At 39.2% G+C, this 17,961-nt stretch overlaps 1 protein-coding gene across 6 annotated transcripts in view; it reads right to left on the bottom strand.

The window, feature by feature from the left end:
- The window catches only part of CNTNAP4 (contactin associated protein family member 4), a 385,387-nt gene that overhangs the window by 122,810 nt on the left and 244,616 nt on the right, over positions 1-17,961 (bottom strand). For 5 of the 6 annotated variants that reach the window (XM_049864933.1, XM_049864936.1, XM_049864939.1 and 2 more), the window contains exons 5-7: positions 7,803-8,006; positions 7,034-7,218; positions 5,791-5,934 (exon numbers count right to left, since the gene is read on the bottom strand). In XM_049864933.1, the coding sequence (XP_049720890.1) occupies positions 5,791-5,934; positions 7,034-7,218; positions 7,803-8,006 (533 nt within the window). The remainder of the gene's footprint in view (positions 1-5,790; positions 5,935-7,033; positions 7,219-7,802; positions 8,007-17,961) is intronic. The other variant, XM_049864938.1, reaches the window with a different exon arrangement.

Genomic DNA, 17,961 nt, shown 5'->3' with positions numbered 1-17,961 from the left:
AGCAAATTATCTTTTCCCCCAATTGAGAATTTTTTCCTTTTCCAAGGCCGAGAGGATGGCTCTAGGCACTCAACAGTGCCTATCTCAGGCCCAGGGAATTTAGCCACTGAAGCCAGCTTGGGGGTGTAGGGGGCACAGTAAAATATACACAAGTACTTAGCTTTTGCCAAGAATGCCATTCTTCTCCGGTTCTGGAGGTGTGAGTGGGCTGTGTGGCTGGCTGCTTCTCCCTGAGGAAACTGCGGCTGAACGCTAGTACCAGCCCACAGCCGCCACGGCCACCGCTCCAGGAATGGTGCCTGAGGTCTCCTAGTGATTCAGGTCTGGTAACTCCTCTCTGCTTCTGAATGGTCTCTTCCTTCCCCTGCCCCTCAGTTCATTTTCTAAGCTTACCTTTGAAGCTCTGGGCTACCAGCTTGTCATAAATACACTTGTTTCACTTGTTTTTTCAGGTCTTTGTTGTAAAGAGGGCTCGCCAGAAGCATCTGTCTATTCTGCCATCTTGGCTCCGCCTCCACCCATACCCTTCTTGACAGGCCACGCCACACCAATCAGCTACGGAGCCACCAGCACATGATTTTACTAGGTCCGCCCTGCCCCCACCTGCTGAATCCTACCACACCATCATTTTCTTTACTTTTTCTTTACATTTTTTTCTTATTCTTTTTCCATCATTTTCTTTTTCTCTTTTTTTTTTTTTGCTTCTGTTTCTGTTTCTTTGTCTTCTTTCTCTCACCCACTTAACTCCATACATGACATCTTCTCCCTTCCCTCCTGCCTATCTGCACTGCTTACTGAGCACTGTGCCCCCGAGTGGCACTGGTATGGACAAGTGTACCTACCCTGCACTGCCCCCCTCCCTGGCCCTGCCCTGTCAGTTCTAGTACATGCCGCAAATGATCCAACCCCATCCCTACCCCTCCACTGGACCTACCACGCTGATAGAACTCTCAATAAAATAGGTATAAAAGGGAAAGTCATGAACATAATAAAGAGCACATATATAAAAAACAATAGCCAACATCATTCTTAATGGAGAGAGCTAAAACATTCCCCTTGAGAAAAGGAACAAGACAAAGATGCCCTTTATCACTACTCCTATTTAACAGTGTGCTAGGAGTCCTAGCTAGAGCAATAAGGTAAGGAAAAGAAATAAAGGGCATCCAAATTGGTAAGAAAGAAGTAAAACTGTCCATATTTGTGGATGATATGATACTACACACAGAGAACCCAGAAGACTTCACACAAAAACTACTGGAACTAATAGAAAGGTTCAGCAGAGTAGCAAGATACAAGACAAACATACAAAAATCAGTTGGATTCCCATGCACCAATAAAGAGAACTACAAAGGAAATCAAGAAAGCAGTACCATTTATAATAAAATCTAGCCCCTATAAAAATAAAACATTTAGGAATAAATCTAATCAGGGATGTAAGAGACCTATACAAAGAAAACTGCAAAACACTACTGCAAGAAACCAAAAGATACCTACATAAATGGAAAAACATATCATGTTCGTGGACAGGTAGACTCAACATTGTGAAAATGTCAATTCTATGTAAGGCAATCTACAAACGAAATCTCCATCCAAATAATCATTAACTTTATGTGGAAAGGGAAGAGGCCCTGGATAAAGCATCATTAAAAAAGGAGAATAAAGTAGGAGGACTTACACTATCTGATCTCAGAATTATACAGCTACGGTAGTCAAACAGCCTGGTACTGGTACAATGACAGACACATGACCAATGGAAGAGAACTGAGAATCCAGACGTAAACCCACCCACCTACAGTCACCTGATCTTTGACAAAGGCCCGAAGTCCATTCAATGGGGAAAAGACAGTTTTTTAAAAAATGGTGCTGGCAAAACTAGATGTCCATGCAAAAAAATGAAATGACCCACACCTCCCACCATACACAAAAACTGTTCAAAATGGATCAAAGACCTAAATACAAAGCCAAAAATTATAAAGATCATAGAAGAAAAAATAAGGTCAGTGCTAGAGGCCCTAATGCACAGCATAAATAGGATACAAACCATAATTAACAATACACAAACACCAGAAGATAAGCTAGATAACTGGGACCTTCTAAAAATTACACACTTATGTTCATCAAAAGACTTCACCAAAAGAGTAAAAAGAGAACCTACAGACTGGGAAAATTTTTTGGCTATGACAAGTCCAACAAAAGTCTAATCTCTAAAATCTACAGGAAAATCCAACATCTCTACAATAAAAGGACAAATAATCCAATTAAAAAATGGGCAAAGGATATAAACAGACACTTCATCAAAGAAGACATTCAGGCAGCTAATAGTCACATGAGGAAAAGCATGAGATCACCCACTAGAGAAATGCAAATCAAAGCCACAATGAGATACCATCTCACCCCGACATTATTGGCAAGAATAATAAAAAAAAACAGAAAATAACAAATGTTGGAGAGGCTGCAGGGAGATTGGAACTCTTATGCACAGCTAGTGGGAATGCAACATGGTACAACCATTTTGGAAAACGATACGGTGCTTCCTTTACAAGCTAGAAATAGAAATACCATATGATCTAGTAAACCCATTCCTAGGAATATATTCTACAGAAACAAGAGCCATCACACAAATAGACATATGCACACCCATGTTCACTCCAGTGTTACTCATAATAGCAAAAAGATGGAAACAACATGAATGCCCATCGAAAAATGAGTGGATAAAGAAATTGTGGTACATACACACAATGGAGTACTATGCAATGATAAAGAACAAGGGTGAATCTATGAAACACCTCATGACATGGTAAGGGGGGATGGGGGGACGGGGAATGGAAAAACACTAAAATAGACAATAGATAAGTGTTAACTTTGGTGAAAGGTAAGACAGTACACAATACTGGGAACGTCAGCACAACTTGACCAAAGCAAGGTGATGGAAGCTTCATAGACACATCCAAACTCCCCAAGGGACCAAATTAGTGAGCTGAGGGCTGTGGGGACCATGGCTCAGGAACACCTAACTCAATTGGCATAACATAGTTTATAAAGAAAATGGTCTACATTCTACCTTGGTGAGTAGCATCTGGGGTCTTAAAAGCTTGTGAGCAGCCATCTAAGATACTCCATTGGTCCCATTCTGTCTGAAGCAAGGGAGAATGAAGAAAACCAGACACAACAAAAAGATTAATCCAAAGGACTGATGGACCACAACTGCCACAGCCTCCATCAGATTGATGCCAGCACAGCTAGATGGTGCCCAGCTACCACCACTGACAGCTCTGACAGGGATCACAGCAAAGAGTCCCAGGCAGGGCTGGAGATAAATGTAGAACAAAACCCTAACTCACAAAAAAATACCGGATTTAATGGTCTGACAGAGACTGGTGAAACCCCGAGAGTATGGCCTATGGACACCCTTTTAATTCACACAGAAGTCACTCCTGAGGTTCACCCTTCAGCCAAAGATTAGACAGGCCCATAAAACAAAACGAGACTAAATGGGCACAACAACCCAGAGGAGGGGACAGGAAAGCTGGAAGCAGGGAACCCAAGGTCAAGAAGGGGAGTATTCGTACGAGGTTGGCAGCCAATGTCACAAAACAATACGTTTATTGTTTAATGAGAAACTAATTTGTTCTGTAAACCTAAAGTATAATAATAAAAAAAGTTTCTTACCGGAGCAAGGTAGATACTTAAGGATTTAAGTCAATTTTAAGGTATGAATTATTTTGAAATAATTAAGCACGTTCCTTATCATTCTTCAGAAATGAAGACAAATGCTTTTAGCTTTTACTTAAAATAATCTTTAATAAACTTTCTAAATATAAATTTGAAAACTCAATGAAGAATATACATTGGCATTATAACATTTGGTCTAGGTCAAACAAAAAGGTATGGGTATCTTGTGATTCGATTAAAAGTGAGCTTGGTTTCCTTGTAAACAAATATCTTGTCCAGAGGAATGAAATAACAAAAGGTGAAGAGTAAATTGCACTGACCCATAATGTAAAGGCAATTTTAAGACTCTGAAACCTTGTAAAAATGGAAACATTTTACCAGCTGCAGTTTGGTCCTATGATTCATTTGGACAGCTGCCTGCTACCCTACAATGCAGCATAACCGCTGCCAAAGAATGGATGTGAGTTGCATAAGCAGGTTCCAGAAACTCATTTGATAATGTAACACATACACTCACCCACCTATCTGTAATATTTTTATTTTCCTTTCAAATCATTGTCCTTTTTATATCAAAAAGAAAAAAAAAAACTTTTAAAATCGAGTTGAATGGTATGCTCATAAAAATACTATCAATTCACACATGGAATCTGGAATAAAATACCTTGTAAACAATACATTTTCTCAAAATGTGCTGTGGGATTTGTTGAAACAACAGAAGCTAAATTTACGTATTTTGAATTTAAACAACGAAAGAAATTTATTCAAATGGATATTTGTGCCTGTTTTTCTACTGTCAAGCTGGCTAGGCTAGACTAAGTTTCCCAGAACTTCATTTTCTGGGTGAAAGTTAGCCAAAAAGAGGACTTGGGTAATGTTTGGGAGTCAGGTTGAAAGTCTGGCTGCTATCCCCTCAGGGTCTTTTTGTGATCACCTACCGTGAAAGGCAGACCCTAAGGTGCCGGTTTGTCCAGCTTGTCCTTGCTCTCCTCCACTCTGCTCCGCTTTTTTTCCTGACTGCTCCTCCTGCTGAGCAACAGCAAGCCCAGGCCCACCACCAGGGGTGTGGCTGGGGGCCCACAGAAGTGGTAGCTAGCCAGAAGGAACAGTTGCCAGAGGCCTGCTCTTAACGGCTTCCTTCACAGGCTAAAAATGCTTGGTTTCTTAGCTTCCTCACAAACTCCAACATGTCTGTGCGCACTAGAGCTTCCAGAGAATTAGAGACTATTCCTATGGCCCTCCAACTTCCCCTACCACGTCATCACTTTCCCAGATCCTCTGACAACTGTTAAGATCAAAAAAAAAAAGAAGGTGAGCTGCCGTTCAGTCGATTTTTACTCATGGTGACCCCCGTACCTGTCAGAGTAGAACTATGCTCCGCTGGGTTTTCGACAGCTGGTTTTTCAGAAGCACATCACCAGGTTTTTCTTCTGAGGTGCCTCTGGGTGGACTTGAACATTCAACCTTTTGGTTAGCAGCCCAAGGCCACCCAGGGACTTCGTTAAGATCCCAGTCATTTAATAAATCCATCAATTTATAATCCTTACAGTGGCGCTGGTTCCCTGAGAGAACCCTGACCAATGCAGTTATATTTAAATTCTACCACATTTCCACAGCATTAGAATATAATACAGCCTAATCAACATTGCTATTTGGGCTGGTTGGCAGATGTAGTGTTGTAGCAGCTTATTAGTTTCTTATTTGTTATGAATGACCATGGAAAAATACAAGTTTTTCAAATTCTCTCTAATATGCATGGATGTTATCTGGTTCCAAGAGCTTGGTATGCTTATCTAGTGAGTTTGTCAGGGAATACCTTCTTAAGGGAATTACAGCATGGAATAAATTTGTCTCCTGAGTTTAATACTGCAACAAAATTAAAATATCAACTATAAATAGAACACTGCTGTATTTCATATAAAAATGATCATGCCCTCTGCATTATAATTTATTTAGGGAGAATTTATCCCTTATATGCATACTACCAGTCAGAGAAAACTTTTAAAAGAATAAGAGTAATCTCTAAACACTTATAACAAATGGGAATCCAAAATGGAGCAATCTTATCGTGTAGAAAAGCGTCATAGTTTTACTCGTTCCTTCACATGGAGACTCTCTTACCATAACGATGATCTGTGGTTTGTGTCGTTTGACCAAATCAATGATATCCACTCCATTATAATAGAGGTTTTCTAAACACCCATGAAAATTTTTTTGTGGGAACGACACTGATTTTCCAGCTGCTGGAATCCCTCCAAAGCTGATCTTAGAAAGAAAAATGGCATCAATAATATTGTTTAGTGATTTTCTGAAAATCTGCTTACGTATTTGCGATTAGCAAGTATAACTGTAATCACCACAGATAGATTTTTCATCACACTACACTGTCATATTGTTAATTTCAAATGGAAATTTGAAAAAAATAAGATGCAGAATTTAAAACAAATTTACATGCATTCAGTTTTCATTTACATTAGAGTGTCATTATCCTTACAAGCTGCCGATCACACTTGGTTTTGATATTTATATTGGTTGAAAAAGAAAAATACATCTTTAGATCCATGGTAAATCTTGATCTGTTCAGTAATGGAACCAGTTACAATGGCATTTTACTTTATATACCTTTCTGGCACACATTAATATTTGTGCATTTGAATCAATTGTTAATTAATCAATTTGTAGCTAAATTCTCCCTGTAAGTCTACACTGGTCAGGAGTGCCCAATAACACAAAGAAATCATACAGCACATCCTATATTTACTTGTACTAATGAGATCTCTTCATGGAGAAAACCTTCCTATAAGCGGCTTGATGTGACTACACATCACAGGTAAAAAGACGATCTTGACCTATAACAATAAATTAACACATTGTGAGGAAGATGAAGTCTGAGTAGTATATATTACCAAACCTGCTACTCTTAATAGGGTTTCCCATTTCCACCTTGGGAAACACTTCACAAGAACTGTGATATACTCTGAAAGGGGAGTTCTTTACAGTATATTTTCAATGGGGAGGTTATATCACATAAAAACTAAAAAAAAAAAAAAAAACCACAACCCATTGCAATCAAGTCAATTCCAACTCATAGCAACCCTATAGGACAGAGTGGAACTGCCCCCATAGGGTTTCCAAGGCAGTAATCTTTATGGAAGCAGATTGTCACATTTTCTACTGTGTGGCTACTGGTAGGTTTGAACCGCCAATCTTTTGGCTCACAGCTGAGCACTTTAGCCACTGTACCACCATGGTTCCTTATATATCACATAAAACCAAACCAAAAACCAAACTCACTGCCATCAGGTCGATTCCGACTTACATACACATCATAAAATCTGTTTTAATTGATATGCAAGCATCACACCTCATAATCAAGATCCAGGTAACTGAATTCTCCCTGTGTGTGGGAACAATGCCTGTGCTCATCTACTGTAAAGTTGACTTGCTTGCCCAAACACTGGATGAGCACCGAATGCCAGTGTTGATCATCCAGAAGGCTGCCCAGGGTGAGATTGACCAGCATATGAGTGGAGGGCAGCTTAGCTTCACCTTAGAAGAGGAAAAAATAAAAGCACCATTAGTCCCAGTTTAAAAAAAAAAAAAAAAGTTTCCCTTTAGTGGGCCAGCATATCTCATAATAATTGCAATCTCCTTCCATGCATTCCAACCCAAATACTATATGGTTTTATCTGAGGCTTTTGACCCCATTTTAATTTCCTCCACTGTTAATTCTTTTTATTAGTATTACTTATTGCATGCTCATTTTCTATGTACATTTTATCTTTGTTAAAACCTTATTACTTTTACTACCTCAATATTTTTCAATGACCCATCCCTTTCCTTATGATATTAGAAAATGACTATTTTCTTAGTTATAAATGGCTAGTTATATTAGCGCTATGTAAAAAACATCAAGACAAGACCCTTGTCTTGTCAAATTTGCGAAATATGAACAATTTTTACATGAAAGTAAAACATTGTTATATATAGATCGATATATATATGCACACTTAGAAACCCTTGAATCTAGAAATAATGCATCTTAACTGTTAAAAATAAGCTATGAAAGTGCAGAGTTATCTGAGTGGCATCTAAATAGTCAGATTTCCAAGCACCTCCCCCAATAGCTTTACCTGAATTAATAAGTAAAAAGAGTCTTCCCCTTCTTAATTCCAATGTGATGTGATCTCCATTTTGCCCTTCTCTGTGGAGTAGGATCCCATCACTCTGCATGGTTTTAAATTTCAAAGAAATAATATCTTTTACTGGGCTCATGGAATTTTGATCAAATCTATAGAGAAGGGAACTTTTTCCATCAAGATCAACCACCTCTGATCCTAGAAACAAAGACATTAAAAAGTCATTCCAAAAATAAATATCCTTTTACTAAAGCATTTTAAATACATATATAGAGAACATTACACATATTCACACACATGCACATACAGTTCAGCTCTGGCCCAGTCGTTATAAGGGAAAAACAAACCCTTCGTGTCAAGCTGATTCCGACTCATAACAACCCTGTAAGACAGAGTAGAACTGCCCCATTGGGGTTCCTAGGCTGTAGTTTTTACAGAAGCAGGTCGCCAGGTCTTTTCTCTCAATGCAGCCGGTGGGATAGAACCACCAACCTTTTGGCTGAATGCTTAACCATGATGCCACTAAGGCCCCTCTATAAGGGAAAATACTACCACCAAATATCTAATTCCCTCTTGACACCCAGGATTGATTCCATTTTAGCTTTTGCTAACCTGTTGATAAAGTTCATGTTCTAGAAATACATTTTAAGATTTATTCATAATTTTATCCTCCCTTATTAAAGACATATTTCTTCTCATTAAATAAGAAAAGAGATAGAGGCGGGGCCAAGATGGCTGACTAAGTAGACACCACCTCGGATCCCTCTTACAACAAAGACTTGGAAAAACAAGTGAATCGATCACATACATGACAATCTACGAACCCCGACCAACAAACACAGATTTAAAGTGTTGACCTGAGTGACAGACTGAGAACGAACAACCATGGGGAAGCAGCAACTGTTTTCGGAGTCTGGAGCCAGTGTCCCAGTCAGGAAACCTCAGCGCTGGGCTTTGGACTGGGAGCAGGGGAGCTGAGCACGGCATCCTGTGATGGCGCAAACACGGGGCGCAGCCCTAACCCCCTGAACTGACCTCAGGGGAAGCCCAACCAGTGCATGCAGGCAGCGCAGCGATGTGGCTGACAGGAAGAGAAGTCACCGGGAGGCAGCGACTGGTTTTGGAGCCGGGAGTGCGGCGTCCCTGCCGGGGAACCTTGGCGCCGGGCTTTGGACTGGGAGCGGAGGAACTAACCACGGCTTCTGAGACAGTGCAAGCAGGGGACGCGGGCCTGACCCTCGGGGGCAATCTCTACCCAGCCAGCCAGCACACACAGTCAAGGACACGCCCCTCAGGAATCTCAGATAAAAGTCATCCCAACCAAGATAAGTAACTTTGCCTATATTCCGGGATGCTACTCTCTCCTATTTATCTGAACCCTCCCCTCCCCTTCCCAGGCGGCTTCATTAACATTGGAATTTCCTGAGCCAGAGAGTAAACTGCTCTGCGGTTTTTCTTTCGTTCGTTTTATTTTTGTCTTTTCCTTACCCATTCTTCTGGCCTGAGAGAAGCAGCTACAAAAAACCCAGGGACCAAAAATCCTTCCCTAATTGGACTAAAAACACAGAAAAAGCTCCAGCCAAGCATATGTGATCCACAGTTTTGGGCTTTCATCCCTACAGGGAACAAGGTGGCTGTTATAATGCAAAGGCATTTCTGATAGGGATCTGACTGCAATTGTTTAAGCGGATTTACTGGAAAGACAAGTTTCCCAGGTCTGATATCTCTGCGTATTCAACAGAGCCCTCACTGACCCACAACAGGGAACTGAGGACTGAAGCTCCCCCCAGACCACCTAGCTTCCTGCCTTAGGGGTCTAAGGAGGGTGACACCTACCAATCTGTAGAGGTACTTGCATTGGGGGCCTAAGGTACAGCTGCAGAGCACACCCACCAAGGTGCTTTAGGAATAGAGACACACCTACCTTACTGACACTTGGGGGAAGCCTGTCAGCATCTGGGCCCCCCCTGGAGTGTGACCCCAGCTGCTACTAGAATCTGGTGCACACAACTATCACCACTACTTCTCGAGGTGGATAGGTGACACCCTAATTTACAGACTGCTTCAAGACATCAGGGGTGACCTCAGAAATGAAATAAGGCAATCTACAGAAAAAGCCAAGGAACATACTGATAAAGCAGTCGAAGAACTCAAAAAGATTATTCAAGAACATAGTGGAAAAATTAATAAGTTGCAAGAATCCATAGAGAGACAGCATTCAGAAATCCAAAAGATTAACAATAAAATTATAGAATTAGACAAGGCAATAGGAAGTCAGAGGAGCAGACTCGAGCAATTAGAATGCAGACTGGGAGATCTGGAGGACCAGGGAATTAACACCAATATAGCTGAAAAAAAATAAGATAAAAGAATTAAAAAAAAATAAAGAAACCCTAAGAATCACGTGGGACTCTATCAAGAAGAATAACTTGCATGTGATTGGAGTCGCAGAACAGGGAGGGACAACAGAAAACACAGAGAGAATAGTTGAAGATCTATTGGCAGAAAACTTCCCTGACATCATGAAAGACGAAAGGATATCTATCCAAGATGCTCATCGAACCCCATTTAAGATTGATCCAAAAAGAAAATCACCAAGACATATTATCATCAAACTTGCCAAAACCAAAGATAAAGAGAAAATTTTAAAAGCAGCCAGGGATAAAAGAAAGGTCTCCTTCAAGGGAGAATAAATAAGTTCAGACTACTCAGCAGAAACCATGCAGTCAAGAAGGCAATGGGATGACATATACAGAGCACTGAAGGAGAAAAACTGCCAGCCAAGGATCATATATCCAGCAAAACTCTCTCTCAAATATGAAGGCAAAATTAAGACATTTACAGATAAACACAAGCTTAGAGAATTTGCAAAAACCAAACCAGAGCTACAAGAAATACTAAAGAAAATTGTTTGGTCAGAAAACCAATAATATCAGATACCAGCACAACACAAGGTCACAGAACAGAACATCCTGATATCAATTCAAATAGGGAAATCACAAAAACAAATTAAGATTAATTAAAAAAAAAAAAAAAAACGCTCAAAACAGGGAATCATTGAAGTCAATATGTAAAAGATCACAATAATCAAAAAGAGGGACTAATACAGGTGGTATAGAACTGCCATATGGAGAAGGATACAAGGCGATATAAGACAATACAAGTTAGGTTTTTACTTAGAAAAATAGGGGTAAATATTAAGGTAACCACAAAGAGGTATAACAACTCCATAACTCGAAATAAAAACCAAGAAAAACGTAACAACTCAGCAAACACAAAGTCAAATACTATGAAAATGAGGAACAGACAAGTTCCAAAGAAAAACTTCTCAGCATAAAAAAGTAAGTAGAAAAATGAAATTGTCAACAACACACATAAAAAGGCATCAAAATGACAGCACTAAACACATGCTTATCTATAATTACACTGAATGTAAATGGATTAAATGCACCAATAAAAAGACAGAGAGTCTCAGACTGGATAAAGAAACACGATCCGTCTGTATGCTGCCTACAAGAGACACACCTTAGACTTAGAGACACAAACTAAAACTCAAAGGATGGAAAAAAATATATCAAGCAAACAATAAGCAAAAAAGAGCAGGAGTAGCAATATTAATTTCTGACAAAAAAGACTTTAAAGTTAAACCCATTACAAAGGATAAAGAAGGACACTACATAATGATAAAAGGGACAATTGACCAGGAAGATATAACCATATTAAATATTTATGCACCCAATGACAGGGCTGCAAGATACATAAAACAAATTTTAACAAAACTGAAAAGTGAGATAGACACCTCCACAATTATAGTAGGAGATTTCAACCCACCCCTCGGAGAAAGACAGGACATCCAGTAAGAAGCTCAATAGAGACACGGAAGACCTAATTACTACAATCAACCAACTTGACCTCATTGACTTATACAGAACTCTCCACCCAACTGCTGCAAAGTATACTTTTTTTTCTAGCGCACATGGAACATTCTCTAGAAGAGACCACATATTAGGTCATAAAACAAACCTTTGCAGAATCCAAAACATCGAAATATTACAGAGCATCTTCTCAGACCATAGGCCATAAAAGTGGAAATCAATAACAGAATAATTAGGGAAAAGAAATCAAATACTTGGAAACTGAACAATACCCTGCTGAAAAAAAGACTGGGTTATAGAAGACATTAAGGAGGGAATAAAGAAATTCATAGAATGCAACGAGAATGAAAATACTTCCTATCAAAACCTCTGGGACACAGCAAAAGCAGTGCTCAGAGGCCAATTTATATCGATAAATGCACACATACAAAAAGAAGAAAGAGCCAAAATCAGAGAACTGTCCCTACAACTTGAACAAATAGAAAGTAAGCAACAAAAGAATCCATCAGGCACCAGAAGAAAACAAATAATAAAAATTAGAGCTGAACTAAATGAATTAGAGAACAGAAAAACAATTGAAAGAATTAACAAAGCCAAAAGCTGATTCTTTGAAAAAATTAACAAAATTGATAAACCATTGGCTAGACTCACTAAAGAAATACAGGAAAGGAAACAAATAACCCGAATAAGAAACGAGATGGGCCACATCACAACAGACCCAACTGAAATTAAAAGAATCATATCAGATTATTACGAAAAATTGTACTCTAACTAATTTGTAAACCTAGAAGAAATGGATGAATTCCTGGAAAAACACTACCTACCTAAACTTACACAATCAGAAGTAGAACAACTAAATAGACCCATAACAAAAAAAGAGATTGAAACGGTAATCAAAAAACTCCCAACAAAAAAAAGCCCTGGCCCGGATGGATTTACTGCAGAGTTCTACCAAACTTTCAGAGAAGAGTTACCACCACTACTACTAAAGGTATTTCAAAGCATAGAAAATGATGTAATACTGTCTAACTCATTCTATGAAGCCACCACATCCCTGATACCAAAACCAGGTAAAGACATCACATAAAAAGAAAATTACAGACCTATATCCCTCATGAACATAGATGCAAAAATCTTCAACAAAATTCTAGCCAATAGAATTCAACAACATATCAAAAAATAATCCATCATGACCAAGTTGGATTTATACCAGGTATGCAAGGCTGGTTTAATATTAGAAAAACCATTAATGTAATCCACCATATAAATAAAACAAAAGATAAAAACCACATGATCTTATCAATTGATGCAGAAAAGGCATTTGACAAAGTCCAACACCCATTTATGATAAAAACTCTTACCAAAATAGGAATTGAAGGAAAATTCCTCAACATAATAAAGGGCATCTATACAAAGCCAACAGCCAACATCACTCTAAATGGAGAGAACCTGAAAGCATTTCCCTTGAGAACGGGAACCAGACAAGGATGCCCTTTATCACCACTCTTATTCAACATTGTGCTAGAGGCCCTAGCCAGAGCAATTAGGGTAGACAAAGAAATAAAGGGCATCTGGATTGGCAAGGAGGAAGTAAAATTATCTCTATTTGCAGATGACATGATCTTATACACAGAAAACCCTAAGGAATCCTCCAGAAAACTACTGAAACTAATAGAAGAGTTTGGCACAGTCTCAGGTTATAAGATAAACATACAAAAATCACTTGGATTCCTCTACATCAACAAAAAGAACCCTGAAGAGGAAATAACCAAATCAATACCATCCACAGTAGCCCCCAAGAAGATAAAACACTTAGGAATAAATCTTACCAAAGATGTAAAAGACCTATATAAAGAAAAATACAAAGTACTACTACAAGAAACTAAAAAGGACCTACTTAAGCGGAAAAACATACCTTGCTCATGGACAGGAAGACTTAACATAGTAAAAATGTCTATTCTACCAAAAGCCATCTATACATACAATGCACTTCCGATCCAAATTCCAATGACATTTTTTAATGTGATGGAGAAACAAATCACCAACTTCATATGGAGGAAGGGAAACAAGCCCCGGATAAGCAAAGCATTACTGAAAAAGAAGAAGAAAGTGGGAGGCCTCACTCTACCTGATTTTAGAACTATTATACAGCCACAGTAGTCAAAACAGCCTGGTACTGGTACTGGTACAACAACAGGCACATAGACAAATGGAACAGAATTGAGAACCCAGATATAAATCCATCCACGTATGAGCAGCTGATATTTGACAAAGGCCCAGTGTCAGTTAATTGCGGGGGGGAAAGACAGTCTTTTTAACAAATGGTGCTGGCATAACTAGATATCCATTTGCAAAAAAATGAAACAGGACCCATACCTCACACCATGCACAAAACTAACTCCAAGTGGAACAAAGACCTAAGCATGAAGACTAAAACGATAAAGATCATGGAAGAAAAAATAGGGACAACCCTAGGAGCCCTAATACAGGGCATAAACAGAATACAAAACATTACCAAAAATGATGAAGAGAAACCAGATAACTGGGAGCTCCTAAAAATCAAACACCTATGCTCATCCAAAGACTTCACCAAAAGAGTAAAAAGACCACCTACAGATTGGGAAAGAATTTTCAGCTATGACATCTCCGACCAGCGCCTGATCTCTAAAATCTATATGATTCTGTCAAAACTCAACCACAAAAAGACAAACAACCCAATCAAGAAGTGGGCAAAGGATATGAACACGCACTTCACTAAAGCAGATATCAGGCAGCTAACAGGTACATGAGAAAATGCTCTCGATCATTAGCCATTAGAGAAATGCAAATCAAAACTACAATGAGATTATCTCTCACTCCAACAAGGCTGGCATTAATCCAAAAAACACAAAATAATAAATGTTGGAGAGGCTGCAGAGAGATTGGAACTCTTATACACTGCTGGTGGGAATGTAAAATGGTACAACCACTTTGGAAATCTATCTGGCGTTTTCTTAAAAAGTTACAACTAGAACTACCATACAACCCAGAAATCTCACTCCTCGGAATATACCCTAGAGAAATAAGAGCCTTCACATGAACAGATATATGCACACTCATGTTTATTGCAGCTCTGTTTACAATAGCAAAAAGCTGGAAGTAACCAAGGTGTCCATCAACGGATGAATGGTTAAATAAATTGTGGTATATTCACACAATGGAATACTACGCATCGATAAAGAACAGTGACCAATCTGTGAAACATTTCATAACATGGAGGAACCTGGAAGGCATTATGCTGAGCGAAATTAGTCAGAGGCAAAAGGACAAATATTGTATAAGACCACTATTATAAGATCTTGAGAAATAGTATAAACTGAGAAGAACACATACTTTTGTGGTTACGAGGGGGAGAGGGAGGGAGGGTGGGAGAGGGTTATTTACTGATTAGTTAGTAGATAAGAACTACTTTAGGTGAAGGGAAGGACGATACTCAATACAGGGAAGGTCAGCTCAGCTGGACTGGACCAAAAGCAAAGAAGTTTCCGGGATAAACTGAATGCTTCAAAGGTCAGCGGAGCAAGGGCGAGGGTTTGGGGACTATGGCTTAAGGGGACTTCTAAGTCAATTGGCAAAACAATTCTAGTATGAAAACATTCTGCATCCCACTTTGAAATGTGGCATCTGGGGTCTTAAATGCTAACAAGCAGCCATCTAAGATGCATCAATTGGTCTCAACCCACCTGGATCAAAGGAGAATGAAGAACACCAAGGTCACACGATAACTATAAGCCCAAGAGACAGAAAGGGCCACAGGAACCAGAGACTTACATCATCCTGAGACTAGAAGAAGTAGTTGGTGCCCAACCACAACCTATGACTGCCCTGACAGGGAGCACAACGGAGAACCCCTGAGGGAGCAGGAGAACAGTGGGATGCAGACCCCAAATTCTCATAAAAAGACCAGACTTAATGGTCTGACTGAGACTAGAGGAATCCTGGTGGTCATGGTCCCCAAACCTTCTGTTGGCCAAGGACAGGAACCATTTCCGAAGACAACTCATCAGACATGGAAGGGACTGGACCTTGGGTCAGAGAGTGAAGCTGATGAAGAGTGAGCTACCTGTATCAGGTGGACACTTGAGACTGTGTTGGCATCTCCTGTCTGGAGGGGAGATGGGAGGGTAGAGAGGGTTAGAAACTGGCAAAATTGTCATGAAAGGAGAGACTGGAAGGGCTGACTCATTAGGGGGAGAGTAAGTGGGAGTATGGAGTAAGGTGTATATAAACTTATATGTGACAGACTGACTTGATTTGTAAACGTTCACTTAAAGCTGAATAAAAATTATTAGAAAAGAAAATCAGGATTAGGTTTATAATCAATATCCATAGTGTAAAACTACTTTGCATATTTCACGATCAATATTTGGTTAATGGTGTTCTTGAAACGTTATGTTAACAGTGTTATTGAAGGGAAATGCCTTGTTAGCCCCTGAAAAAGTGGTTTTGATATGTCAAAATTCTTTTGTACAAAAAACTCATTGCTATCGAGTGGATTCCAACTCACAGCGACCCTACAGGGCAGAGCAGGACTGCCCCATAGGGTTACAAGGCTGTGATCTTTATGGAAGCAGATTGTCAGGTCTTTCTTCCACTGAGTAGCTGGTGAGTGGGAACTGCCGACCTTTTCGGTTAGCAGCCAAGCCCTTAACCACTTCACCACCAGGGCTCCTACTTTTGTACAAACTGTACATAAAAGAGGTCCACACACAAATGCATACACATACTTTAGACATATCAAGTGTTGCTTCGAATACATATTAAAATGACCTATGTGTTTTATTTTATTTTACTTGGGCAAAGGAGTAATATTTAAGGGCAATGCTATTCTCTGTCTTTCAAGGGCATTGCTGCAAAGGCACTGACTTAATATTATAAGGTCTGTTCGGCTGCCTTTGTGTCATAATTGTGACACTGACATGTTTTTTCAGCTTTCTGACAATGTCCTATCTACTCATTGTCAAGATCACTTTTATTCAGTTCATCTGAAAAAAGATGTTATGTTATACCAGTACATCTGTCAAAATCAGTTGCACCCTGAACAAGCGACACAAAAGAAAACTGATAGTACTCAGATTGCCTACCAGTGTTTTCTACACTTCACAAGTCAAAGATTAAAAAAAAAAAGTAATTACCCTTGAAAGTACATTTGTGTAATAAATGAAGAGGTGATAAAGCACGAAGCTATTTTTCAACTGGTTAGCCGACTTCTTCCAGTCTACAGAATAACATTACAGTTTCCTCATCTTTTTTCATTTGGCAAAATTATTACAGCTACTTGTATGCCCAAATATGCATTTTATTTCGATTATCCATCACATGTAATACAAACCATTTATATTCGCCCCCTCCCCCAAAAAATAAGTTCATCTACTTTATGCAGCTATTTTTGGACAATTCAGAGCTTTGATTTTTCTCACGTCTTGCTAATGTGCATATAAGGAATTCATTCACCAAGCGCCCATGAATAAACATTGCATTCTGTAACAATGTTAACCAGACAATTATTCCTTGTTAGATAGAGGGATGAATGTGCATGAGAACGACGTAAGTCTGTGTCAAATACAAATAATGTGGTCTGTGATTATTAGATTACAATAAATTAAGGAGAATTCCAATAAGACAGACTTTAAATGCTGACACATTCGGAGCAATGCAGTTATCTCTGAGTTAATATATCGCTTCAAGGCAACCATCACAGTAATGATTTTATTTCAGATAAAGCCCATTTTGGGAATTAGCTACCGAGGGAATTTTCTCCCAATAAAGGTTTAGCCTGTGTTACTTTAGCCTCCTATTTCCTATTTTCTCTTCTTCACTATTGTTATTATTACGCTATAATGGTGATACTCATCTTCCATGGTGGCTAAAGCTTTTGTGCCTGGAAAATTTTCATCAGCAAAACGGGGTAGTGGAAAACGTATCAGATAACTGATGCCTAGAGCAATGACATACTGTTTCATCTCTTAAACTGAAGTCACTTGCCATTTTCTCTCACCCTTAGCTACTGTCTATATACTTCACAAGTGAACCACTACGCAATGTAATACAGTCATTTAATAAATATTTACTACCCCACCGTGTGTGAGGTGCTGGACTAGATCCTGATATTAACGAGTGGGCAAAACAAACACGGTCCCTGCCCTCATGGAGCTTTCATTCAGTGAAGACAGACGTTATTAATCAAGTGAATAAATAAGTTCATAAAACTGGTACAGACCGTGTAAGCAAAGGAGGCA

The sequence above is a fragment of the Elephas maximus genome, chromosome 21 (assembly GCF_024166365.1).
Source record: "Elephas maximus indicus isolate mEleMax1 chromosome 21, mEleMax1 primary haplotype, whole genome shotgun sequence".
Classification (NCBI taxonomy): domain Eukaryota; kingdom Metazoa; phylum Chordata; class Mammalia; order Proboscidea; family Elephantidae; genus Elephas; species Elephas maximus.
The sequence above is the reverse complement of the archived record's forward strand: the minus strand, read 5'-3'. Positions and strand labels throughout refer to the sequence as shown.